Source organism: Centruroides sculpturatus, unplaced genomic scaffold, assembly GCF_000671375.1.
Source record: "Centruroides sculpturatus isolate CEXI.00-Female unplaced genomic scaffold, Cexi_2.0 scaffold981, whole genome shotgun sequence".
NCBI classification, from domain to species: domain Eukaryota; kingdom Metazoa; phylum Arthropoda; class Arachnida; order Scorpiones; family Buthidae; genus Centruroides; species Centruroides sculpturatus.
In genome coordinates, this window is record NW_019385906.1 from 87707 (window position 1) to 112719 (window position 25013).

General features: G+C 30.7%; 2 protein-coding genes across 6 annotated transcripts in view; both read left to right on the forward strand.

Annotated features, from left to right (window-relative positions):
* Positions 1 to 17163, forward strand: part of LOC111612509 (microtubule-associated protein 2-like) — a 34882-nt gene extending 17719 nt beyond the window's left edge. For 2 of the 5 annotated variants that reach the window (XM_023353739.1, XM_023353742.1), the window contains 7 exons: positions 770 to 807; positions 930 to 1047; positions 15303 to 15421; positions 15503 to 15703; positions 15838 to 15873; positions 16085 to 16279; positions 16762 to 17163. In XM_023353739.1, coding sequence (XP_023209507.1) covers positions 770 to 807; positions 930 to 1047; positions 15303 to 15421; positions 15503 to 15703; positions 15838 to 15873; positions 16085 to 16279; positions 16762 to 16950 — 896 coding nt within the window. In that variant the 3' untranslated portion in view covers positions 16951 to 17163. The remainder of the gene's footprint in view (positions 1 to 769; positions 808 to 929; positions 1048 to 15302; positions 15422 to 15502; positions 15704 to 15837; positions 15874 to 16084; positions 16280 to 16761) is intronic. The other 3 variants (XM_023353740.1, XM_023353743.1, XM_023353741.1) reach the window with 3 other exon arrangements.
* A 3193-nt stretch (positions 17164 to 20356) lies between these two features.
* On the forward strand, positions 20357 to 23789 carry LOC111612508 (microtubule-associated protein tau-like). The gene is made up of 6 exons (XM_023353738.1): positions 20357 to 20363; positions 20785 to 20903; positions 21000 to 21185; positions 21320 to 21355; positions 21567 to 21761; positions 22244 to 23789. Exons 1-6 carry the CDS (start codon positions 20357 to 20359, stop codon positions 22430 to 22432), a joined length of 732 nt encoding a protein of 243 aa, XP_023209506.1. The 3' UTR covers positions 22433 to 23789.
* The last annotated feature ends 1224 nt before the right edge of the window (positions 23790 to 25013 follow it).

Genomic DNA, 25013 nt, shown 5'->3' on the forward strand with positions numbered 1-25013 from the left:
TTCCGGCTTCACCTTTACGAAAATTTCGAAGGTGATTGATTAATTATTGTAAATAATTGTAATTTATACATCAAATTATTTTTTAACTAAATTGAGTGGTTGCTATTCGGTTGCAGTTAAGATACTGTTTCGTACTTTTTTCCTGTGTTGTTTTTATTTTATTTTAAATATTTAGAATTAAAATAAAATAAAAAATTCCTTCACTGTATAAAATTACATTAATTATTTTATTATTCGATAGTTTATTTGAAAACTTAATAGCGACTTTTAATTATTTGTGTTTTTTGTTTTATTAAAATGTTTCATAGAGTTGAAATTTACACATCGAAAAAGTTCTCGTTTCGAAATATTTCGAAGAGTTTTCACATATTCTTTTGTTTCGATAATGCGAAAAATTGACTTTTCCATTAGATATGATGCCGTAGGCTATATTTTCCTTGCTTACAGTTATTAGAATTTTAAAGTTAGAATCGAATCGAAAATATTGCCTGGGGTTTCGATTTCGAAATTACAATATTGATGATTTACTCGTATTTAAATTAGTGAAAAGCCGAAAAGAAATAGGCTATTTCGATACACAGTGTTTCACAATTCAAATTGTTCTTTAATAATACATTATATGCCATTTGCTAGCAGCTCGAATGTCACTCTCTTCCTGTATTGAATAGTCAAGCTGCTTCATTTCGGTATTGAACAGGATAGTAAATATCTCTTATTACATATGAAGATTATTTGAACAATTTATTATAAAGAATTTTGCGTATTTCAGATGGTGTTCCTACCGCCGAATCTGCCAGACAAGCCAGAGTGAGTTTATTTTACTTATTATATTAGAAATTTTTATATATATATTTCAGATTTCTTTTTACATACTTCGAAATATATCAACTCTATATTTATATTAGTATATTCTGTTAAATTTTCTACAGACTCCGACGTCTCCTAAAAAGCCTCTCAGTTCAAAAACCACACCTTCACCAAAGAAGACACCGCCTGCTAGAAATGGAATGACGTCACCTGCTCGAACTCCAAGTTCTGAAGGAAAAAGTAAGATTATTTTCTACAAACCTCCTAAATATTAATATTCTAATTTAACATTATATTTTTTCCACGTTAGTCCACAATAAGCAAGTTCTCCGCATATATATTTTACATACAATAATTTCAGACTCTAGAAACAAATTTTTTAAATAGGCCTATACATTAAATAATTGACTGAAATATTGCAAAAAATAACTGTCTGACCATTATTTTCATCTCCATCTTTAATAGTGGTAGGAAATTGCAAAATAAATACTGTCTTAATTCATAATGAATAATTAAAAGGTATTTTCGACTTTAACTATTTGGGTATCATATTTGCTATTCGGATACTTTAAATTAAACAAAATATTATTTATCTACCCCTAATATATGCGCATGAATGACCAAAATCCAGAGTTGTGTAGAGTTTTAAATATAAATTTATTGTGCAAAAGTGAGTTTACAAAATACAATCTGACAGTAAGTCAGGTGTGTGTGTTTCAACTATAGTCGTCATCACAGTCAAAGACTGATCATAGGTTACTTAATAATCTTATCACAATAATCTTCATGCTCCCATAAGACGTACTCTATTAAATGTTGAGAAATCGACGAGCTTTTTCCTATTAATAGGCACGTTTGCACAATATCCTGGCCGGAATGTCTGATCAGTCGGCAGTGTTGTTAAGCTTAAACGTGTACCTCGTTAATTCGTCAATGACAGTACTAACCATTCGAATATTAGGTTTTACTGATCTGAATTCGAAGAATGTGAATGAGGATGTGAGTTCATCACTGATAGAATGCTTGATTTTTGATCATCTTGAAACTTGTCAGAGTACTTTCTCAAGCATTTGCAAGTATGTTGTAAGCTTTCGGTCTATAATCTATTAATTGAGGAGTGATATAACGTTTCCCGTTGGTGTTTTTTGACACCAGTGTGAGGTCCAGGCTGTACCTAATTGATCCCAGTGGAGTTTTATACGGCCTTTCTTGCCTTCTTATTGCCGAATGTAAGTGATTAAACTCGGAAATTCTGATACCAAGTAGGTTACGCCTGCTACTCGAGTTTTTGAGCATTTTTGTGGATGAGAATAACGCGGTCTCGTATGTGAGACTAGAGTTAAGAGAATGGAATAGAAAATGACGAGATTTAGTTGGAAGGAGTCACTCAACACAATTAACTACACATAACAATTTAGGTTTATATGTAGTTAAACCGCACGAAAGTTTTTACAGTACGTTATACTACTGAATGAGATATAACGTTTGCATTTATGCGTGTTATCATCTCGGAGAAAGATAGAGTTCATAAATTTCGGTATGTTTCGAGTCTGAACTAGAAATCCTACGTTGAGGAGTACCGGAATTAAGTCCTGGTCGTCGATTAACAGTTCTGGATAGTAGTAGCACACAAGCAGAAGGACGACGAGAAATCTGAAGCCATGAACGAAACTGCAGATGGTAATAGCACATAGGTACAGATCTTGAAGGGCGACGACTGACCAAAATCGGTTGTTCTTCGTCATATGCAAAGGTGCAAATTCTCTACAGATGACTAAAAGTCGAAGGAAAGGTGTCATAAGGTGTCACTATCAACTCTGAGAAAGCGTAAGTTGACACTCTCTCAGTCAGAAAGTTGACATATACTAGCTTCTGATGAGGTCATTATCAGGTTGTTTTCTTTAACTCGTTCTCACAGTAATAAGTAAAAGCAATTGTAACAGCAATGTAAATATGCTTGTATAGTTACTTATTTCTATGCAAGTATTTTCTGTCGTATGTGGTGACATCATCTGATTCTGCAATTAAGGTTCTCCAGTCCTTTCACTTTCTTATTTTTCCATACATTTCATCTTCCCACAACTCCTCGTGTCTTTGTTTTCTTTTTGTTTTTTAAATATAACTTACTTTCTCGTCCAAACTGGTTATTCTTGGTGGTGAAAGCTCAAAAGCAGTAAAACACGGACTCGGGTTAGCAAAATGTAGAGAAGACATGCAATGTAAACTGTAAAAGACACGTAGCGACATCTGAAACCTTAACTTTTCCTTTGGTGTAGAAACGGGTTATGTACTAGATAGGCCGATTTCATACTATGGATAGGTTTAACGATGACGTCAAGACTTAAGGTACTCGGATATGAGGATGAAACTAAAGCTAACTCGTGAATGGAAGATTCTAGCAGTGAGCACATTTTCTTGAAAAAATATCGAAAAGTTAGATTTTATTTCATCTCCATTTACAACGCGCGATTATATCGATAAATTATGGGATGAAGATGAAGTTATTTAAAAAAGTTTAAATCAGTAATTTAAATGTCTGTCTGTGTGGTTTTCCAGGATGTGTATGGAGAAATAAATCTATTAGCGTATGTGACCTAAGATAAAACGGCGAGATATTTATAATTATTTAATAAATTATTCATTCATATATTCACAGAAAGCAATAATTGGAAAATATCTCAAAGCTTACAGTTATTTTTAACCAGCTTTTTATGTAGTTATTAAATTTCATTTGTCTAAAAATTAAAAAATAACACACAACTAATAACAAAATTTTCTAATGCATAGTGTTAAAATTATTTTTGACTTATCTTTGAATTGAATGTAAAGTCTACCAAAACAGTTTTTTTTTTCAGAAAAGAAATTCAAATTAGTTTAATTTATTAAAATTTTATATATTATCTGTATATTAATACACACATACAAGTGAAATATAGTAAACATTTTATCATTTAAGGGAAAGTAGTGTACAGAATTTACGAAAAAGTTTGAGCTCTGTTATAGCCAGTTGACTAGAATTTAAATTCGATTGCATAAGCAGGCTTTATGAGCCAAATACTTTATAAGTAATTTTATAGAATGAGCAGAGACGATTCTAATAAATAAAGAAGAAAATATTGTACATTTTCAATGTAGTAGGACATAGATTCTCCGGCAAAGTTTTATTTCCACATTAATTTCAATCAAATGACAGAGTGAAAGTAAATCTTAATTGTTATCCTTACAAGCAAATGTAGCAAAATAATTATGTCGAATGATAATAATTATTATTATCACTTAAATCGCCTGGAATAAGTTGTCATACAAATATGTATATTTTTTGGCAAACACTATAAATAATCATTAATTATTTTCACAAGGATCTATTTATTTCGCCTAAAAAACTTTTTGTCTGTATATGAGTGAGGACAAAACATGAATACTTCGCAAGGTACTGTCGGCACCAGCAATAAACTAAAATATTTTGTTTGTGATTTACAAATAAAATTAGAAATATATTATTAAAAAAAGAAGAATCTTTTTAACGATGTTATGCCGTGGTAGGGCTAATGTGGCGGTAGTCAACAACTGAATATACTTTTTTCTCGTGCTGTTTTGCGTATGGGGTGATTTGGTTCAATTTCCATGGAGTGAATCATTAGGATTTATGAAAATTTATTAACAGAAATATGAACACAATAAAGGCCATCTGTTATCATATTCTTTTTATTTTAAATTATCATTTTATACAGTAAATGCATTAGAACAGTTTTTTTTAAAATTCACAATAGAGATAGTCTAATATTACTTATTTAGTACAGCTGGATTACTTAGGGCTGTCTCAAGCTATACACATTATGGACAAGGTCTAACCCGACTCTGAGCTAGCCAGATTGTCAGTAGGGTTACTAGACAGGGACCGGGGATCTTGGCTCTCCAGAACGCGAAATGGCCCAAATAAATTCTAATTTACTATTTCGGAAATTTCTTAGAAAACCGGAGCGAAATTTTTAGGGATTAGTCCAGAAGAACTTAAACCGTAGGACCACTTAGTAACACAATGATGGTAACGAACATAGGTCTTATTTTCATGTTGGTCTCTTTCTGCTTTGTGAGTATTAAAAAGACCTTTCAGCCATATCCATCGGGTAAAAAGTGTTTTTGAATTGTTCTATTTTAAACTATTTTAATGCAATGAGTTTGTGCATAATTGAAAAGCATGCGAACCATTTCACCCTATATGGATATTGAGAATGATTTATTTTACCCTTACATTGCGTGAAAGGATCGTTTGACAATATATTTTGAAATGTCAATATCATCGCTCCCAATAAACATAGGTATTTGCGAATTATGGTCTTTTAATCACTAAGTTATAATACTTTTTGCGGTGCAGTTAATTTAATTTCATCTGTTATAGTTTATTTTTTTTTACAACAAATGATTATGTTAAAGCTGAGCCATTTCACTCATTGTATTTTTACCCATACATTCGGATTAAGGTATCCGGATGTAAGGTTACCTTAAATCTAGATATCATCGTTAAACCTATTCATAACACACGATACACACATCTTAAAGTAGCAAAGGGAATATTTCGTTTTTCCATGAAACGTTAGATTTGACCTCAAATGCTATGTAACACCCAAAAGTTGCTTTAAGTCAAAATCTTTGTTTATCCCATTTTTACAATATTGGATTCAATTAAATAAAACCAATTTATTTACTTTCATTCATTTTTATTATTTGGTTTGTTATCCTTATCTGTCTGACAACAGTATTAGATTAAATTGTTTTAGAACTTTGATAAAAATAATTTGACGTTTGGTCAAAAATGAGGTCAAATCATAAGGATATTTGAAATTTTTACATAGAATTATTTGGAATCTTTACTTTTAGATTAAAATTATATCTATTTTGAACATTTAAAGTTATTTATTAAAGAAATCTTTCATTTCTGGAATACAACACTAAATGACTCAGAGAATTTGATTATGAAACGAAATTAACCTACTTAGTTAAACGAATTATTTAAGAAAAATGTTAGACCCTAATCTACAATATAACTTATTCAATTAAAAGAATAAAAGGAGTTAATTATGTATTCAATAATTAGATTTTTTCAATGCTCAATGAAAATATGGATTTGTATATTACTTTATAATCCTCACGACAACGTCTTAAATGCCTAATGATATATCTTTGTATTCGCATAATTATTTATTTTCTTTGCTAGTAATATTTAAATTTATTTAAATTACTCTAAACCGATTTAGAATTTACAATAATTTAGTTAAATTGTACTTAAAAGGGAGTTATTTTTGTCCTTTTTTTTGCAAAATATGCAGAAAACAATAGCTATTTAATATTCGAATAATCTATACATATATAAATGAATTCTTGTTGGTTTGTCCTTAATACTTTAATCTTTATTCTTAAACTGATCTGGACCAAAGTTTGTATGAGTATTACTTAGAATGTAGAATCGACTCTAAGCTATATAATACCCCAAAATATTGGTGTAATATATAGCTTACTTGTTAGTGTCCGACTTTCTGTCTTTACATATAGCACCATCTGTTGGGAAAACTGACTGTTGTTGGTTTGTTGATAATAGATTACTGCTAAATTATTATTCAACAAACCAACAATCCATAAGTAACTGAATTTTAACCGATTTTGAAAATGCCATCGAAAACACGAGCTTCAATTGCTCAAGAGTGCAGAAGCGTAAAGAAAAAGGTATTAAGAAATAGTGAAAGTATTGAAGATCGTGAAGCCTGCCTTGAACAAAACTGTTTCAGAATGTCTCAATTGGCGGTCGAATTGAATTTGCAAATTTAAGCATAACTTCCAGGAACTTGTACAACGAGCAAATACATTTATTTCGTTTTGGAGGCAGATCAGACAGTAATGTAATCGGTGGAGTTTTTAAACTCCTTGGAACCAGCTGGACTACCATTCCGTAATCTAGAGCTAAAGGTTGAAACAGTAGTAATGCTTTTGCGAAATTTGGACCTACAAAAGTTTTTCAATGGAACGAGAGTGATCGTAAAAAAATTGATTCCGAATGTCACCGAGGAAAAACTATGAACAGGAAGTGTAGCGGGAGATAATGTCTTAATTTTAAGAATACCATTAATTTTCATTGATATGCCATTTCAATTTAAGCGGCTGAAATTTTCAGTCAAATTAGCTTTTGAAATGATTTAATGATTGTCTTTGCGCTTTGTTTATAAAGTGGTTGGTGTGAACTTGGAAAGTTCATGCTTTTCTCAACGTCAGCTATACTCTAGAGTCAGTAGTAGTGAAAAATTATATGCGCCAGAGGAAAAAAAAATATTATTTATCAAAAAGCTCTACAATAGAAAATTATATGTAAGATGTAAAATACAGTATGTAGAGAACAATAGAAAGTGCTACTTAATATTCGAATAATAATAGAAATCACGAAACACTCATTTCAATAAATAAAAATAGTAATAATAATAATGACTATTGTCTTCAATATGTCACCAATAGCAATACACAGGATGAAGTAAATATATTTAAAGAAAAATATGACGAAACAATTAAAAGAAATGTATTTGAACACCAAAAAATATAATAATAATTATTATTGTTATTTATTTCGTTTAGGACAAGTCAAGTGGAAGAGAAAGAAAATAAAATCAGCTCCATTTATTATATTTCTTTACATACTTAAAAACAATATCACATTTTAATACGTTTATTTACATTTAATATCTTGTTATATTCTTTTTAAATATGGTCTAAATTCAGCCTATATTTATTTAGTGCTATGTAATTTCACACGTGTTCTTGACGAATATTATTACTGTTATTCCTAAGTTAGTACATAGATATTAATGATTGAAATTAGTGCTCTGAGACATGGTTCTTTCTAAGATACTCAGTGGAAACCACACCGGACAGCATGGTATTTAGTACTTAGAGCTCTTATTTAACAATTACACAATAAGACATCTTCAAACAATATGTTTATAAGAAACAGATTTTCTCTTGGAAATAAATCTTTTTCACTTGACTGAATTCAACAAAGCCAGTATTTTTAGCAAATGTATATGGAAAACAATACTGCCAAAATGCATTTTCCCTTTGTTAAAAGCATATGAGTATAAAGTAACGATTATTCCAAAACCTTGGCTATAGGCTAGGGCAGGGGTCGGCAACCTTTTGAGTCGGAAGAGCCAAAAATTACAATTTACAAAATTTCAAAGTTTTTAAAGAGCCACAAAATTTTTTCTTGCCAACAATAAATAGTACTCGCATTAATAAAGTTTTTTGATAAAAAACTAATCTATTTATTCAGAATTGTCTTGCGTCGAAAGCGAATTAAACCTCATAGAAACATCCGATGACGGCGTCATTCGAGAGCTTCCAACGGACTGACGACAGTGACGACGCATGTCACGGGGGAGGGGTGCGATGAAAAGCGAATACAAGTGGCTGAGAGATAGAATCGGTGCCGAATCCTCGTTAATCGATTCAGAACGATTTTTAAATGTTTTTTTTTTTTATAAAATAAATAATATTTGCGTATGGAACTAAAGAGCCGCAGCTTCACATCCAAAGAGCCTCATGTGGCTCGCGAGCCGCAGGTTGCCGACCCCTGGGCTAGGGCATATATAAGATTATATATTCGTAAATTTCATCGCATGCGGTCTATGCACAAGGATGACTAATATACCAATTATCTAAGTATCGCAATGAACGGACTAACATATGAAGGATATAGGTTGTAGACCTTTTCAATCAGTAGTTGCCAAAGGCGCTTCAAAAATAGCCAGAAATGGTCAAATACTTGTAAAAGATAGCCTAAATGGTTGTCACATTTTTGTTTTAAAATGTCTAATTGATGATGAGATAAAATCAAATATGCATATTTAATCACATCATGTTTCTCCGCGATATACTGATGATAATAATTTTAAAAGCCTTCTTAAAGTTTGGCAAAATTGACCAACAAAATGTTTTAATTACACGTCATTTTGACGTAATTAAATCTAATACATAATACAGTGAGGATTATATAAATAGTGTTATCCTGATGATGTTCCTTTCTTATTGGATTTTATTCTAGAATCGTACGCTAAGTCCTTGGCTACAGGCGAGGCCATCGTTATTCAAGGCCTGCTTGTAAGTGTTATGACGTCACAGTACTGGTCATTTCCTTAGTGATCATCAAAGCGTTGCTGATCATTTATCGAATAATTTTTATAAAATAATCACTTTTTAAATTACTTTATTGAAGTAATATTTAAATGTCATAAAAGTATTAAATAATTTTTAAGTAAGAACGTTTCATAAATAGAGAACAACACTGCATGATTAACTTTTAAATTTATTTTAAACAAACAAATATATCAAAAGTCTTGCAAATCTTGATGTTTCAATATTTTGAAACAACTTAACAGCATGGGTTACTTGTGGTTGATGGGTTGATTATCACGTTCAAATAATTTTTTTCTTCTGTCATCACCAGTTTTTCTTTTGGCAGGAGGCTTATGTGAAAGGTAAGCTGGAAAATTTGGAAATATAGAAGGATATACTTCTTCAGTTAGTTTTGGTCTTAATCTAAGACTATTTACCATGACCCATCATCTCTTGTTACTTTATCTTCTTTGATGATAAATTTGTCATCAAAATGTTTAATACACACAACACTGTTTTTAGAAGGAGAAAAGTCATTAGATGGTATAGCTTTATTCCACTTACTAATCATTTCTGGACTTTCGGGAAAAGAGAAAACTGTTGTATACCTTCTGTAGATGAGTAATTGCTTTTACAGCCTGTCATACAGCATCTTTGAGTGAATCTATTAAGTAAATACATATACTGTATGTAAATTCTTTTTAGTTATAATGTAAAGTAATTAGTAACATATTCTTACCCATATCTACTGTAGACAATTCAATATATTATTAACTTTTGTTATATAGTTTTTTCCAATTTTATTCTAATTAAACTAGTTTATTCATTTCACTTAGAATTATAAGAAATTATTAATATTTTAATAAGTGGGGCAATTTAGGTAATTTGTACAATTTATACAAGTTGTCGAAGTCTTTTATTGAATTGCGAAGAAGAAAATCTTACCATTATTTATAATATTCAATATATAAATCAAACTGATTTTATCCACGAAAAAATATAATGTATATTTTTATATATGTAACTAAAATATTTTTTCTTTTAAAGTATATTTACGAATTAATTTGAAAATGTTTAAAAATGTCCTACATAGTAATTACAGTAGTTATGTGCTTAAAATACTCCAAATTTCTTTCTTTTATATATTTAATAATTAAAAAAAATGTCTTACCGTTCATTAACTATATGAAGATAAATATCTAAATAATATCCAATTTGATAAAATTATAAAATGAACTGGAAAGACAATCTTCAATATAACCAACGCTACGTTGTCCAGTAAACTGTAAATGACCAGTGGTTTGACATCACGATTTTTAACGGGGATTACAAGAAGGCCTTAAATAACGATGGCCTCGCTGTCTGTATGATAAGTATATTATTCTATATTGTTTGTTTTAATAAACACAAAAAAATCATACAATAATTTAATTTTAATAAGTGTACTTTGAGAGATATTTTCAATCTATTCGTTTCTTAAACTAGGTTATATCGACATACTTGCAGTTAAAAGGTAGAATTTAGAATATCCCGTTGAAACATTATTGAAAATTATGCAACGTTTATAAATATTAATTCTATTTTTAATTACATTCTTTAGCATTGAAGATGGAATAGTGGCATATGATTGTCTTTAATTAATTTTATTATGGATATTTAAATAGTACCGAGACAACATCCAGTAGGAAAGATGTTTTATTTGGCTACAATTTTCAAATTACAGAAATTAGATTCCCACTATCGTCCGTTTGTCCGTCTGTTTGTGAATTTCGAGAACGGAGTTAGATAAAAATCGAGACTAGATATGGAAAGCGTAGGGGCACGAGGCATGATTAACTATATACGAATTTCCGGTTGGAACTGAAAGACACATGATTTTTTTAAAATTAAAAGGTGATTAAAAATTGCAGCCCAACAATTGCTCATTAGGTTTGAAAATTATTTTGATAACATTTCGATAGAGTAATGTTTGAAAACTTGTACAAAATTAAGAAGACGAAATACAGTCGACCCCCCTATAATTACGGTCCCTATAGTTACGATTCCTATAAAACTACGAAAAAATTGCTACCGGTATCCGTAAAAAATAGTAAAAGTTCCCTATAAACACCTCAAACGTCATCGGGAAGCCGAACTACTTTCCCGCCGTCCGTAGCGCCACGCTACGGAGAGATTTCTATCGTCTGGACAGTATTATATAAATTATATATAAATTAGGTACTGTACATATAATTATATATTAATTATATATAAATTAGGTACTGTATATATAATTATATATTAACTTATTGTAACTTTGTTATAATTAAATATATAATTTCCGCCGTCTAGCGTGGCGCCACGCTACGGAGATTTTTACGCTAACTATCGTCTGTCAGTATGTAAATTAGGTACCGTAAGTCTAATACAGTACTGTAATTTTATACATTTCTTGTGAAAGAAACATTTCTTATTCAACGGCGATTAAAATTATTTATATTAATGATGTCTCCGAAGTTCTACGAAGTTTTCACAGAAAAATAAGTTGTTAGAAATCGGCCGCTCTTTGCTGAGCTGTTCCGCGACGAAAACAATGTTGAGCAATGGCAATGTCGAATGGTGACACTCGGTAAGTAATCCTACAATTTTTTGTTTATAGCGTAGTTTATACGGATTATTCCCAAAAAATATATACGTATTTTGGAAATGTTGAGTCGGATTAGTCTAGAATCGATTAATTTTATGGAAGAAAATCTTTCAAACAGCCGTAGTCCGTAAACTTGACACGTGTCGGGTTGTGATTGGAAGGATTCGTAAGAAAGCGGATTCCTAGAGAATGGAACGTATCTCTGTCTTATAGGGGGGTCGACTGTAATTTATTTTGGTTGATTTTACTAAATTTCTTATAAGTATATAAGAAGAAAGGAACGTAGGAGAAAATAAAGAATTAATGACAAGGTTTAATTTATTGATAACTTTATTTTTAATATTGTAACATTTTATATTAATTATAAATTGTTTCAATATTAATATTCCAAGAATTTACAATAATACGAGTACTTCTTCTACCTTCTTAATAGCCTACAAAGGAGGGCTGAGTTGACATTGTGTCAAGTTCGGCTAACAAAACATCTACAATTACAATTAAAAGTTTATTATATTTTAGCCTTTTCTATATCATCTGCATGAATTAGACTGGATAACAAAATGTTTGTGATTTTATCACAGGATAGTATTGGAGAATAACAGTATATTTTAGGCTGAATATTTATGCTATTATAATGTTATGAAACTAAATTTCTGTCGTAACACATGGCCAGTTTACGTTATCTAAAATATACCTATAGTGAATATTCCACTTATATTCTGCTCAAGAATATCTTTTAGAGTTCAGCAATAGTCAACTACTATATTTTCGGTCCATTTGTCCTGTAGCATTTTCCTCGTCCTGATAAAAATGTTCAATGTTCATTACTGATGGTGCCAAGATTATCAAGAAAGAAGTCCTAAAAAAATAATTTTTTTTAATGAACAGTAAAACCCAATGATTAATATGAATTCTAAAAATCGACTATTTCATCGTGTATAACTTTCCAAAACGTTTTTTGTAAAGTTTTAGAAAGATTGCCTTGCATGAGTTTCCACTTAAATCAACTGATTTTCAAATTGTTCATCACTAATTTCATTATTTGGAAACTCATAAATAACCTGCTTTGATTTAAACATCATTCAACCTAGAAATGCATATCTGAAATACATAAATACAAGATCAGTTTGGTCCATTATCATCATAATAAAATTTTTCATTAGATCAAGTTGGATGTGTTTTGCGGGTAGATACTTTTACAGGATTTACCGATTGCTCACGCTGTCCACATACTGATTTTCGTTTTAATTACTGCTTTTGTATATAGCGAGTCTTTGATATCTTAAAGAGAAGGACAACAGAAAACTTTATTTGCCTAATCTGTAAGCCTCTCTAAATTAATCACTAAAAATCCTTCTGCTAGAAAATCTATTTTATGAAAATAAACTAATTAATATAAAAATATAATATACAGGGTGGTTATAATTCAACTGTGACCGTACTCAGAGCCTGCTAGGATCAGCTCAAGGTCGATGGCGGACAAAGGCCGACGAAAGTTGGTATATATGATAGTCATACTGCAGGGAATAAATTTCTAGAGAAAAAAGCTAGCTCGAATTTTCGCCAATAGGCAAAATTACGGCGCTTTAAGAACCAAAATCGTAAACAAGCAAAGCAAAACGTTTTTTCCACATTATTTTACATCACGTGTCAATATGCGAACCATTTGCGTCGATTGTATGTTGGAAGCGTAATTTTGGTGTAATCAATTGTCTCACAAAGCATTTCGGTCAGAACATTAACGATATGCTGCCTCACGCTTACTTTCAGTTGAGACAGAGACTGTTATAGGTCAGGCACGTTGTTTTTCACAGTAGTTTGCATAACATTACAATCACCTTACTTATTATTGAAGCGCCATATTTTCGCCCTGTGCTGGAAAATTTCAACTAATTTTTGTTTTACAAAATCTATTGTTTCTGATGAAAATAACATATATGCCAAATTTCAGCGACATAAATTCATTAGAACCTTTTCCAGAAGACTCCGAGTAGGGTCAGATTTAATTATAACTACTCTATATAAAGTTTTGCCTTTGTATCCAGAGTATAAATTTTAATATTTGAATATTATTATTTATTTGCTGTATATGAAAATAATATTAAACGATTCGAATTTTAATATATTTTTAATTAGATGTTTTCTTGTTTATTCAAATGAAAATTCGTGCTTTTACTAAATCAGTAGTAATAGCAAGAAATAGACATATTTTGATAATTTTGAATAATGAATAAATGTACATAAAACATTAGGTATGCAATTATAATTAGTTATAATTAAAAAAGTTTGACATTTATTTTCAATTTTGTTGATTGTAAGAAATGATTATTGAAGAAAGCTTAATAACACTGCACTACTTTTATGTATTGTCTAATGAATCTACTAGCGAGGTCGAGACTGAAGTTTTAAACGCGAAAACGTGTACGTCGGACGTTCAGCGCCGCTTTCCTGAAAGCCTAGAAGTTTGACAATGGTGTTTGGAATGTCGAGCATGCTTCCACTGACTATCCAATCACCATTGTCAAACTTCTAAGCTTACAGGAAAGCGGCGCTGAACGTCCAACGTACACGTTTTCGCGTTTAAATCTTCGGCCTCAACCTCGCTATTGTGTTTTGTAGGAATCGATAAGTAACTTTATGAAAAATAAGTACAATATTCACTAAAAGAAAGACATCTTGTAGAATGAAGTACGAGTTTTAACTAAACTACTTAAACCTGTCGAACGTCTTCAGTTTAAATCAAAGCAAAATCATTATTTTTTTTTTTTTATTAGAAATCGAATTCGGGACTTCTGCACTTTTATGGCATTCAGTACAGAATTCCTAACTAGAAATTCTTTTCCCGGATATTATTTATAATTAAAGTCATTAAGCAATTTCAACTTCATTATTATGTTGTTTAAAGACAAAATACATTTTAATATGAAGATAATTGTTGAACTATGTATTCTGTTTAATTTTTAGCTTTTACTCATTCAACATCATTTTTTTCACATTAACATATTTTCACTAAAATTTATTCTACGTAAACTTTAATGTTCATCTTGATTTCATTGATTTCATTAGTTACCAATTATTTTTACATTAGAAAATTTGAATATTCAGGAAGAAAATGTTTTATTGAATATTATTAGATATATCGATGCTGATTATATGAATCGTAAAATGGCATTTTCCTGATCTCATTGGCTGCAATTTAAAAAAAATTGTAGTCCTGTAAATTCCCACTTCCGTCCGTCCGTCCGTCCGGCGTCCGACTGTCTCTCCTTAATCTGGAGAACTGAGAGATGAATGGCGAGACGAGATATGGAAACCTTAGGGGCAGAAAGCCCCGATTAACTATATAAGAATTTCCGATCCAAATTGGAAGTCACGTTATTTCAATTCAAGTATTTTCCCCTGAAAGCAGTTAATAGGTAACCGGCAGGACTTTATTGTTAAACGAAAAGTATGATGTACAGTACAGGGACAACCCACTACTAATAACTTTAGGTGGAGAGCATATATTTTAAATAAAATACATAAATAAATATTTTTGAAAATCGGAGCACGGCATTGTGACGATGTCACAATAAATAATTGCTCGTTTAGAGTAACAAAAAAATTAATGCGTTTAAAATTAAAATGATGTACAAAATATTGGCTAGCAAATAAATTTTATCAAAAATAAAAGAAGAGAAAGAACAAATTGATTATTTATTATTGTAATTTTCAGAACTTCCACCAATTAAAGCTCCCGTTGGTCAAGCACCTAATCCTAACTTGAAGAACGTTAAATCTAAGATCGGTTCCTTAGATAACATCAAACATAAACCAGGAGGAGGCGAAAGAAAGGTGATTTTTAATTTGTTTTATTTTAAAATTTTTATTCGTTTTTATTGTATATCTTACGTATTAATCTAAATTAATTCGAAGAAGTCAAATATTCAGGTGGCAAGTCAAAAATTAGAATGGCAAGCCAGTTCAAAAATAGGATCATTGGAAAAGGCCAGTCATAAGCCGGGAGGAGGCGATAAGAAGATTTTGGTTCAGAAACTCGATTTCAAAGATAAAGCCCAATCTAAGGTTGGATCACGCGATAATATCAAGCACCAACCTGGAGGAGGTACAATTAAGGTATTCAAGTTAAAATATTATTGCATGCTTTGCTAAATTTTTTGTATTGCTTGTTATATTGTAATGTTCACTAATTTTTATTTGCATGTTAGCATGAATCTGCTTAATTTCATTAAATGTTTTTTAATCTTCAGAAACAGCATGTGCAAGCCGAAAGTGGACAGGATAGAGTACGTATGATATGCTTAATTCACCATAATCGAAATTGTAAGCATCGCCAAAGATGCATGGTTTAAAACAACACACGCTGATTTATTGGTTAACATTTCTCACATTTAAAATTTGAATTATCCAGTCCGAACTTGAAAAGTAGTCTGACGACTGATTGCTTAAACTTTGAAATTTAGTGTTTGATTGTAATGTTTTTTCGCCCTTTTATAGATCGAAACACAAAAGACGGACTTCAAGCAGCGTGCCTCTTCCAAAGTAGGATCTTTGGATAATATTAAGCATCAAGCTGGAGGTGGTAATGTTAAAATAAGATCTGACAAGTTAAATTTTAAAGAAAGAGCATCTTCCAAAATAGGCTCTCTTTCGGGGTCTGAGAAAGGAAGTACTCATGGCTCAGATTCGCAGGTATGCGTGTCAATTGTTTAATTTCAGAATATCAGTTTATTCTAAGTTTACAATAAACTGATTATACGTCGCTCTTATTGGCATGCATTAATTAAATTTACCTCTGCAGAATCGCTCAGCATTTGATTTTAATTTTAAAATAAGATTATCTTTTAATGGAAAATTACTTATTTAAAAAGATATGTAAGATGTAATATATTCGTATAGTCGATAATTCTCATAGATTTACGGTAAAAACATATCTTTTGCGTAATTTTTGAAACCAGATTTAATTTAATGTATACAGATTTCTTCATTTCTTTCGAAAAGTCCGAAAATAATACGTTTGAATGTAGAAACCAACCGTACTTATATAACGTCAGATCAATATAATTTAAAATTGCAAAATTTAATGTACATTGTTTGAATTAACAAAGATTTTTCCATGAAAACGGTATAATAGTGGAATTACTCAAATTTCAAATAAAACTAATATCTTTCAGAGTCCCATCCCACCTTCATCTCCAACTCCGGGAGACGAGCCAGGAACTTCCATGCCACCCGTATCTGAGAATGGAGAAGAGAATGGGATCTCTCCAACCGAAGATAGACAACTGGATGGTGATGCATCACCCGAATCACCAGAAGCTCTCAAAGCCACTTCGGTTAGTCCGCAAGCCGCTCAATGCTGACAGAAAACACCGATTTCTCTGTAAAACCTACTTACTTCTTGTGTGTAATCTTTCTTAGAAGAAGAAACTAAAAAGTTTAAAAAAATTTAAAAATTATTGGGAAGATCATCCATCAATCGTAAACATAATCCAGGGAAAATTCATTAAAATTTACTTTTCCCTGTATTAATTATTAAATATATTACCATATTATGATAATGCTATTTATCGGCTTTCGAANTATAAGATTATATATTCGTAAATTTCATCGCATGCGGTCTATGCACAAGGATGACTAATATACCAATTATCTAAGTATCGCAATGAACGGACTAACATATGAAGGATATAGGTTGTAGACCTTTTCAATCAGTAGTTGCCAAAGGCGCTTCAAAAATAGCCAGAAATGGTCAAATACTTGTAAAAGATAGCCTAAATGGTTGTCACATTTTTGTTTTAAAATGTCTAATTGATGATGAGATAAAATCAAATATGCATATTTAATCACATCATGTTTCTCCGCGATATACTGATGATAATAATTTTAAAAGCCTTCTTAAAGTTTGGCAAAATTGACCAACAAAATGTTTTAATTACACGTCATTTTGACGTAATTAAATCTAATACATAATACAGTGAGGATTATATAAATAGTGTTATCCTGATGATGTTCCTTTCTTATTGGATTTTATTCTAGAATCGTACGCTAAGTCCTTGGCTACAGGCGAGGCCATCGTTATTCAAGGCCTGCTTGTAAGTGTTATGACGTCACAGTACTGGTCATTTCCTTAGTGATCATCAAAGCGTTGCTGATCATTTATCGAATAATTTTTATAAAATAATCACTTTTTAAATTACTTTATTGAAGTAATATTTAAATGTCATAAAAGTATTAAATAATTTTTAAGTAAGAACGTTTCATAAATAGAGAACAACACTGCATGATTAACTTTTAAATTTATTTTAAACAAACAAATATATCAAAAGTCTTGCAAATCTTGATGTTTCAATATTTTGAAACAACTTAACAGCATGGGTTACTTGTGGTTGATGGGTTGATTATCACGTTCAAATAATTTTTTTCTTCTGTCATCACCAGTTTTTCTTTTGGCAGGAGGCTTATGTGAAAGGTAAGCTGGAAAATTTGGAAATATAGAAGGATATACTTCTTCAGTTAGTTTTGGTCTTAATCTAGGACTATTTACCATGACCCATCATCTCTTGTTACTTTATCTTCTTTGATGATAAATTTGTCATCAAAATGTTTAATACACACAACACTGTTTTTAGAAGGAGAAAAGTCATTAGATGGTATAGCTTTATTCCACTTACTAATCATTTCTGGACTTTCGGGAAAAGAGAAAACTGTTGTATACCTTCTGTAGATGAGTAATTGCTTTTACAGCCTGTCATACAGCATCTTTGAGTGAATCTATTAAGTAAATACATATACTGTATGTAAATTCTTTTTAGTTATAATGTAAAGTAATTAGTAACATATTCTTACCCATATCTACTGTAGACAATTCAATATATTATTAACTTTTGTTATATAGTTTTTTCCAATTTTATTCTAATTAAACTAGTTTATTCATTTCACTTAGAATTATAAGAAATTATTAATATTTTAATAAGTGGGGCAATTTAGGTAATTTGTACAATTTATACAAGTTGTCGAAGTCTTTTATTGAATTGCGAAGAAGAAAATCTTACCATTATTTATAATATTCAATATATAAATCAAACTGATTTTATCCACGAAAAAATATAATGTATATTTTTATATATGTAACTAAAATATTTTTTCTTTTAAAGTATATTTACGAATTAATTTGAAAATGTTTAAAAATGTCCTACATAGTAATTACAGTAGTTATGTGCTTAAAATACTCCAAATTTCTTTCTTTTATATATTTAATAATTAAAAAAAATGTCTTACCGTTCATTAACTATATGAAGATAAATATCTAAATAATATCCAATTTGATAAAATTATAAAATGAACTGGAAAGACAATCTTCAATATAACCAACGCTACGTTGTCCAGTAAACTGTAAATGACCAGTGGTTTGACATCACGATTTTTAACGGGGATTACAAGAAGGCCTTAAATAACGATGGCCTCGCTGTCTGTATGATAAGTATATTATTCTATATTGTTTGTTTTAATAAACACAAAAAAATCATACAATAATTTAATTTTAATAAGTGTACTTTGAGAGATATTTTCAATCTATTCGTTTCTTAAACTAGGTTATATCGACATACTTGCAGTTAAAAGGTAGAATTTAGAATATCCCGTTGAAACATTATTGAAAATTATGCAACGTTTATAAATATTAATTCTATTTTTAATTACATTCTTTAGCATTGAAGATGGAATAGTGGCATATGATTGTCTTTAATTAATTTTATTATGGATATTTAAATAGTACCGAGACAACATCCAGTAGGAAAGATGTTTTATTTGGCTACAATTTTCAAATTACAGAAATTAGATTCCCACTATCGTCCGTTTGTCCGTCTGTTTGTGAATTTCGAGAACGGAGTTAGATAAAAATCGAGACTAGATATGGAAAGCGTAGGGGCACGAGGCATGATTAACTATATACGAATTTCCGGTTGGAACTGAAAGACACATGATTTTTTTAAAATTAAAAGGTGATTAAAAATTGCAGCCCAACAATTGCTCATTAGGTTTGAAAATTATTTTGATAACATTTCGATAGAGTAATGTTTGAAAACTTGTACAAAATTAAGAAGACGAAATACAGTCGACCCCCCTATAATTACGGTCCCTATAGTTACGATTCCTATAAAACTACGAAAAAATTGCTACCGGTATCCGTAAAAAATAGTAAAAGTTCCCTATAAACACCTCAAACGTCATCGGGAAGCCGAACTACTTTCCCGCCGTCCGTAGCGCCACGCTANGCACTTTTATGGCATTCAGTACAGAATTCCTAACTAGAAATTCTTTTCCCGGATATTATTTATAATTAAAGTCATTAAGCAATTTCAACTTCATTATTATGTTGTTTAAAGACAAAATACATTTTAATATGAAGATAATTGTTGAACTATGTATTCTGTTTAATTTTTAGCTTTTACTCATTCAACATCATTTTTTTCACATTAACATATTTTCACTAAAATTTATTCTACGTAAACTTTAATGTTCATCTTGATTTCATTGATTTCATTAGTTACCAATTATTTTTACATTAGAAAATTTGAATATTCAGGAAGAAAATGTTTTATTGAATATTATTAGATATATCGATGCTGATTATATGAATCGTAAAATGGCATTTTCCTGATCTCATTGGCTGCAATTTAAAAAAAATTGTAGTCCTGTAAATTCCCACTTCCGTCCGTCCGTCCGTCCGGCGTCCGACTGTCTCTCCTTAATCTGGAGAACTGAGAGATGAATGGCGAGACGAGATATGGAAACCTTAGGGGCAGAAAGCCCCGATTAACTATATAAGAATTTCCGATCCAAATTGGAAGTCACGTTATTTCAATTCAAGTATTTTCCCCTGAAAGCAGTTAATAGGTAACCGGCAGGACTTTATTGTTAAACGAAAAGTATGATGTACAGTACAGGGACAACCCACTACTAATAACTTTAGGTGGAGAGCATATATTTTAAATAAAATACATAAATAAATATTTTTGAAAATCGGAGCACGGCATTGTGACGATGTCACAATAAATAATTGCTCGTTTAGAGTAACAAAAAAATTAATGCGTTTAAAATTAAAATGATGTACAAAATATTGGCTAGCAAATAAATTTTATCAAAAATAAAAGAAGAGAAAGAACAAATTGATTATTTATTATTGTAATTTTCAGAACTTCCACCAATTAAAGCTCCCGTTGGTCAAGCACCTAATCCTAACTTGAAGAACGTTAAATCTAAGATCGGTTCCTTAGATAACATCAAACATAAACCAGGAGGAGGCGAAAGAAAGGTGATTTTTAATTTGTTTTATTTTAAAATTTTTATTCGTTTTTATTGTATATCTTACGTATTAATCTAAATTAATTCGAAGAAGTCAAATATTCAGGTGGCAAGTCAAAAATTAGAATGGCAAGCCAGTTCAAAAATAGGATCATTGGAAAAGGCCAGTCATAAGCCGGGAGGAGGCGATAAGAAGATTTTGGTTCAGAAACTCGATTTCAAAGATAAAGCCCAATCTAAGGTTGGATCACGCGATAATATCAAGCACCAACCTGGAGGAGGTACAATTAAGGTATTCAAGTTAAAATATTATTGCATGCTTTGCTAAATTTTTTGTATTGCTTGTTATATTGTAATGTTCACTAATTTTTATTTGCATGTTAGCATGAATCTGCTTAATTTCATTAAATGTTTTTTAATCTTCAGAAACAGCATGTGCAAGCCGAAAGTGGACAGGATAGAGTACGTATGATATGCTTAATTCACCATAATCGAAATTGTAAGCATCGCCAAAGATGCATGGTTTAAAACAACACACGCTGATTTATTGGTTAACATTTCTCACATTTAAAATTTGAATTATCCAGTCCGAACTTGAAAAGTAGTCTGACGACTGATTGCTTAAACTTTGAAATTTAGTGTTTGATTGTAATGTTTTTTCGCCCTTTTATAGATCGAAACACAAAAGACGGACTTCAAGCAGCGTGCCTCTTCCAAAGTAGGATCTTTGGATAATATTAAGCATCAAGCTGGAGGTGGTAATGTTAAAATAAGATCTGACAAGTTAAATTTTAAAGAAAGAGCATCTTCCAAAATAGGCTCTCTTTCGGGGTCTGAGAAAGGAAGTACTCATGGCTCAGATTCGCAGGTATGCGTGTCAATTGTTTAATTTCAGAATATCAGTTTATTCTAAGTTTACAATAAACTGATTATACGTCGCTCTTATTGGCATGCATTAATTAAATTTACCTCTGCAGAATCGCTCAGCATTTGATTTTAATTTTAAAATAAGATTATCTTTTAATGGAAAATTACTTATTTAAAAAGATATGTAAGATGTAATATATTCGTATAGTCGATAATTCTCATAGATTTACGGTAAAAACATATCTTTTGCGTAATTTTTGAAACCAGATTTAATTTAATGTATACAGATTTCTTCATTTCTTTCGAAAAGTCCGAAAATAATACGTTTGAATGTAGAAACCAACCGTACTTATATAACGTCAGATCAATATAATTTAAAATTGCAAAATTTAATGTACATTGTTTGAATTAACAAAGATTTTTCCATGAAAACGGTATAATAGTGGAATTACTCAAATTTCAAATAAAACTAATATCTTTCAGAGTCCCATCCCACCTTCATCTCCAACTCCGGGAGACGAGCCAGGAACTTCCATGCCACCCGTATCTGAGAATGGAGAAGAGAATGGGATCTCTCCAACCGAAGATAGACAACTGGATGGTGATGCATCACCCGAATCACCAGAAGCTCTCAAAGCCACTTCGGTTAGTCCGCAAGCCGCTCAATGCTGACAGAAAACACCGATTTCTCTGTAAAACCTACTTACTTCTTGTGTGTAATCTTTCTTAGAAGAAGAAACTAAAAAGTTTAAAAAAATTTAAAAATTATTGGGAAGATCATCCATCAATCGTAAACATAATCCAGGGAAAATTCATTAAAATTTACTTTTCCCTGTATTAATTATTAAATATATTACCATATTATGATAATGCTATTTATCGGCTTTCGAACCCCCCAGACGACTCGCTGGATCTAAACATGTCAGCTTTCTTCCCTTCTATACCTCTTCCATTTATATCGTTCTTCATAGACCCATGATATATACATCTGACAATTCAAAGCAGAGATCCAACGAATCGCCCGCCATCCCTATAGAAACTGTAATATTTCTGTCTTATTTTAGGTTGGAAAATGTCATTCACAATTGTCACAAATCGATGTTGTTTCAACGTATCCACAAATAAAATTATCAAGTTATGTCATTCTTCTTGTATGTGTGTTTTCAGGTTTATGTACGTATAGCTGCAGGGAATCGTAATTGTTTGACCATCATGGACTTCCGAATGATAAAAATGATTGTGTAACCACACGATTGTTACGTTTCCCTGTATTTAGTTAGTTTAATTGTTCAATTTTGCTTTAATTTAATGGAGGTTGAGCGTTTTTTGAATGTCAACCCCGATTGTCCAAGTGGGGGGTGGCGGGTTATAACGGGATATGGGGATAAATTATAAAAACAAAAAATATATATATATACACACACAAAAACTCACCTTTTATAGCAGTTTTTTTGTAATGTTCGCAGGAAGGTCAGTTTAGCAAATTTAGGGTACAAGAGGTACCTGCTATACGTCTTAAATTCGGAACATATTGCTTTGCGGAATATATCATCGGATCACTTGGTTGTGTACCTGATCAAAATGGCGCCTCTTCCAAGAAAATGTTGATAAGGATCTGCGCAAAAATTTGTGTATATTTTGTGTGTTGGATGGGACTGATTTTATGTTCTAATATCGATTTTTGGGAAGCTTTATAAATCTGGTCAGGCTGACAGATTTTAAAAGAAAAAAAAAATAAAAATAAAACTACAAATCGGTTCAATCATTGATTTGTGTTAAGATATGATAATTCAATATCTGATTGAGCTGATGTCGTCTATTATGTATATTTTGTCAAATTTTTCGCTTTATGCTGAACCAGTTGTGCTGTGTTCGACGTTATTATGGAAATTGTTTAATTTTTTGTAGAGATAAATAAAATTTAGTCCCCAACCATTATGAATTGCTTTTCATGGGATTAGACATTTTAAAAATTATTTAGAGACGCGTTGTATCAAAATATAAACAATAAAACGAACTCTGAAAGACAGAAGGGCTTTTATTTAATTTTTTAAAAATAAAAACAGCAATTTTTTGCAAGATAGAAATTTATACTTTGTGCGGGATTGAAAAGTTTAGCTTTATGAACTTTGTCGAGTCCTATAGATTAGACAGATCCATTAGGATAGTTTTCAATCCATATTATATAATATAATGTCACAAAGAGTTATAAAATTTTTGTTTTTATAAAATTTACTTATTTGAATTTATTTATTCATTAATGCTTTATTTAGGAAGTAATAAACATTTCCATAATAAAGCATATTTTTGTCAAAGCTGAGAAATAATCAATGCGATCACGCTTTTACAGCCATAGCAAAACGGAAAAACAGTTTTTATAATCCATTAGCGGTTCAACCAAATACACCACAATATAGCAATTTTGTTACAAATGAAAGGGACTATAATTATGAAAAATTATTTCATTTCTAAATTAAAGAAAAGCTTTTATATTTAATCTGAAAAACTTAATTTTAAGAAATCTTTAATGACTTTTTATTGCTGAAGTAAGATATAAGTTGCCTCATTATAAGAGCATTACTGTATTATTTATAATACAGGGATTTTGTGTTCATATTTTTCTTACTAATACTTCTTAGATAATTCCCTTAAAAGGATTGTTTATAAAATATTTAATTAATTTTTTTTATCGCTTTAAAAAGTCTATTGGGCCCCGAATTTTTTTGTGCAACTTGGAAATGATGTTCCCGTTGATAAAGTTAGGGTTTTATATAAAAGTTTTGATTTTGTCGTATCGATGAGGTCTAATTATAAAATAACTTATGATTCTTTATTGAAACAAGCATAAATATTTAAAAAAACACGGACATTTGTTTGTTATATTAGAATCTTTAATATAGTTTTCAATTAAATTAGGATTATTTCCTGCTAGTTATAGCTGGAGGGTTTCGTTTGATTTCGGATTGCAAAGGAAATACTTCCAACTATCTGATTGCTAAAGGAGGAAGTATGTAGCTCATCCCGAAAATTCAAAGAATGTGCAATTTCGAGCACTGTACTTATCCACAACAACGTTGATTAATGGGTTACCACAGGAGCAAGGAATTATATGCGTGCCATAACATTTTACTTTAATCCTGACAATTAGCTTATAAATTTATAGTATAGATTTAGAAAAGGAATGGATGCTTTTAAATGAAGAGTTCATCTATATACTTGTTAATGAGTCTATAGCAAGAATATTGTGTTCTGC